At 38.1% G+C, this 3266-nt stretch overlaps 1 protein-coding gene across 1 annotated transcript; it reads left to right on the top strand.

The window, feature by feature from the left end:
* Positions 1 to 481: 481 nt before the first annotated feature.
* On the top strand, positions 482 to 3263 carry LOC108379081 (uncharacterized protein DDB_G0283357-like; the record flags this gene model as incomplete). Its single annotated transcript, XM_017635398.1, has 2 exons — positions 482 to 1053; positions 3253 to 3263. Coding segments are annotated over 2 exons (583 nt in total), but the record flags the coding sequence as incomplete, so codon positions are not given.
* Positions 3264 to 3266: the final 3 nt, after the last annotated feature.

The raw sequence follows: 3266 nt of genomic DNA, 5'->3' as shown, positions 1-3266 counted from the left end.
CTTTACACACTTGGCTAATAGGAAGCATACATTACTTATAGGCTTACGTATTTATAAATGAATCCCACTTAATAAATAATAATAAATATTTATGAAATAAAGAAGCAAGCGCGGCTGTCATACACAGCTTAACACATTTTTACACCAATCACATTTCCGCCGCCGAATTAAAAACAAAAAAAAAAAATGAAAAGAAATAAGTCAATGATGCACCACCGTCCATGACATCATTGTTACCAAAATACATCAGCTATTATATTCAAGCGCGCGGCAGAGCGAACACAGCTTTTGTTAGCCACAATTCAATGCTAACTACTTTTAATTGCGATTACATAATTTTTGCAACGCTCGATTGCACCCTCTGAATAACGAACATACATACAAGCGAGCATTGCCGTGCATGCAGAAAAGTTTAGAAATTCCTAATTTGGAATTTGCGTTTGGAATTCACTAACACTCTCTCTGATTCTTCTCCTTGCAGCTATGAATGAAACGAACAAGCGCAAAAAACTTAAATCACGCACAGCTACAGTACCTAGTAGTAGCGGCCAAGGTCATGGGCATGGTGATGGCTATATGAAGGATCACTTGGATGCTTGGCTGGAGACTTGTCTGAAGGATGCCTCCAATACACAATTATCATCCTCATCGGAATTTTTAGATTATAATCCGACACCAACGAGCACTGGAGGGTGTGGTGGCGGTAGCGGTAACGCTGGTGGTGTGATAAATCCTCAAAAATTTATACAACAACAAATGCAACAGCGACACCAGCACCAACACCAACATCAACATAGTCAGCAGCATCAGCAACAGAATCAAGCATATCTTTCCAACAATAGTTTAAATAACGCGAATCAGCCGTCGCAATTTTCTTATGCACAACAGCAACAACAACAACAACAACAAAACTTATCTCACCAGCAGCAGCAGCAGCAGCAGCACCAACATTCACGCCAACAACAATTTGGTTTGCCAGTGGGGCCAGTGTCATTTGCGGGCGGCTACACGGGCGGCGGTGGCAGTGGCCCCTTCAGCCAAGGTTTTCAACGTGTGAGTACCAATAATTGATGAATGCATCTTCTTAGAATTATCTTTGGTTTCAATGAAGTAAAAAAAAAAATATGTTCGCGAATCTAGGAACCAAAAATAGTAAGACTGTGTTTTTAGTTTTTTTCTTTCTGATGCGTCATTGCGTCAGGATTTTTTTCAAAGGTCCTTGAAATTGCAAAGATATGATTATTAAAAAAACTACATATCTAGAAAATTCGGTGCAATGTGCATGGATATCAAATAAAGTTACATTTTTGGCATCCACATACTATTCGAATATCCCTGAAATATTTATTTAAAAAAAAAACACACATGTTAAGGAATTATGTATGTATACTAGGAGTGCCAGTTACTGTTGAAATTCGGCTGTTTCGGCTTCTAGTGTTTGAAGACCCAATGAGAGGTCTTGTAAAATAACACGTCGTTTAACTTATAATGCACAAGATTACTTATCGGAAAATCTCCTGCTCTGGAACTAAATCGAGACTTCAATTTTTTATATCGTTGAAAGTCTTTGGAGGACTTTGGCAGGACTTGGAATATACCCGATACATTACAGTTTGTCGATAACTTTCGATAATTTGATACATATCGATAATTCAATGAATTTTAAAAACACTAAAATCCCTTAACTCAACAAAATTCGACGTCTCGACTAATTTCGATGGCTATGTGTTTCTAGGACTTGATAGATTTGGATAACTCCAAAATGTATATATCTCGATATAAACCGTTAACTCGACAAGCTTTGGATACCTCTATAATTTTCGAATAATATTAGCAGCTACATATTTTTCGAAAGCTATCGACCAATTTCTCTGATAGCATGATCAAATTCGATAAGCAGTGATAACTCGATAAACTTATATAACCTTGAAAATTTCTATAACACGATATATTTTGAAAATTTAAAAAACCTCAATTCGGTAAATCGACAATTTTCAGTAAATTAATAAATATCGATAATTCGATTAGTTCAAATAACTCGATACATTACGACAACTCGATAAATTTTTTTAACTCTATAAAATGGTTCCGTACGTCATACGGACGGCGCCGCTCGTACGAATGGGCGGGAAAGGTGCGTAACACCGTTGGGATTATTATATTATTAACTCCCGGCCATCTAGATAGCTTCGAACCATGAGTCTAAGGTACGTGGGTATGTTGTAGACTTCTTCTAGTGCGTGTGTATGATATTTTCCCATTTTGCGGTGTTAAAGGCGTTGCGAACGTCTAAGGTTGCAAGCAGGACTAGCTTTTTGTGTTGGTATGCGGCGTCCACTGTTACTATTACGTGTTTTATAGCTCCAATTGTTGACCTACCGGGCCTGACTCCATACGGTCTTGAGGACAGTCCGCCGCCAGTGGCGATAGCCGCTTCTATTCTAGGTTCTAGCAGCCTTCCTAAGAGTTTTCCAGCTGTGTCCAGCATACAAAGTAGTCGATACGCTGATGGGGATTCAAGGTTCCCCTATCCTTTGCTAATTGAGACGAGCTGCTGCCTTTTCCAAATTTCTGGGAATATTTCGTTCTTGAGGCAGGCATTGTACATAGAGCGCGTTCTGTGGCGATTATTTTTAGAACTTCTGTTGGAATTCTGTCTGGGCCTGGTGCTTTCTTGGCCTTTATTCTATTAATGGCAGACTTGGTCTCTTCTGCGGTGAATGGTGGTATTTCCTGTGGAGCGATGATATGCTCCATTTCTGTGGGTATTATTATTGGGCATCTCCTGAAGAGAACCAAAGCTTTCCAATCGAAAAATATTGATGTTCAAGAATTCTATAACATTTCTACGAAAAGTTGTTTTTTTCGCCATATAAAATCCATGGAAAACTTAGAGCGCTTTGAGCACTCCCTAAATATTTTTGATTTAAAAATAAAAAATAGGGGTATATTTTTCGATAGAGAACAATCCTACGGGGGGGCGGCATTAAAATTCCGACTTTACTGTTTTTTGGACCACTCTAATGTACATACATATTTATGTGTGCATAAGTACAGTGCACTCCCGATAAGGCGAACTAAATAAAACCAAGCGGGTTCACATTCACGAATGTCTTCACGTTTGCGAATGTCTAAATTCCCATTTCTTTCCTATTAAGTATTTTAATTTGGTTGGATATTTATATTCTTGAAACAAATTTAACCCAAATAACCATATTTCCCAATATTTATATTGATTTGTTCTTGTTCCAGAACGTGCCAAATTA

The sequence above is a fragment of the Rhagoletis zephyria genome, unplaced genomic scaffold (genome assembly GCF_001687245.7).
Source record: "Rhagoletis zephyria isolate East Lansing unplaced genomic scaffold, Rhagoletis_zephyria_1.1 Rzeph_scaffold_15544, whole genome shotgun sequence".
In the NCBI taxonomy this organism is placed as follows: Eukaryota; Metazoa; Arthropoda; class Insecta; order Diptera; family Tephritidae; genus Rhagoletis; species Rhagoletis zephyria.
Note: the sequence above shows the minus strand (reverse complement) of the source record. Positions and strands in the feature narration are given on the sequence as shown.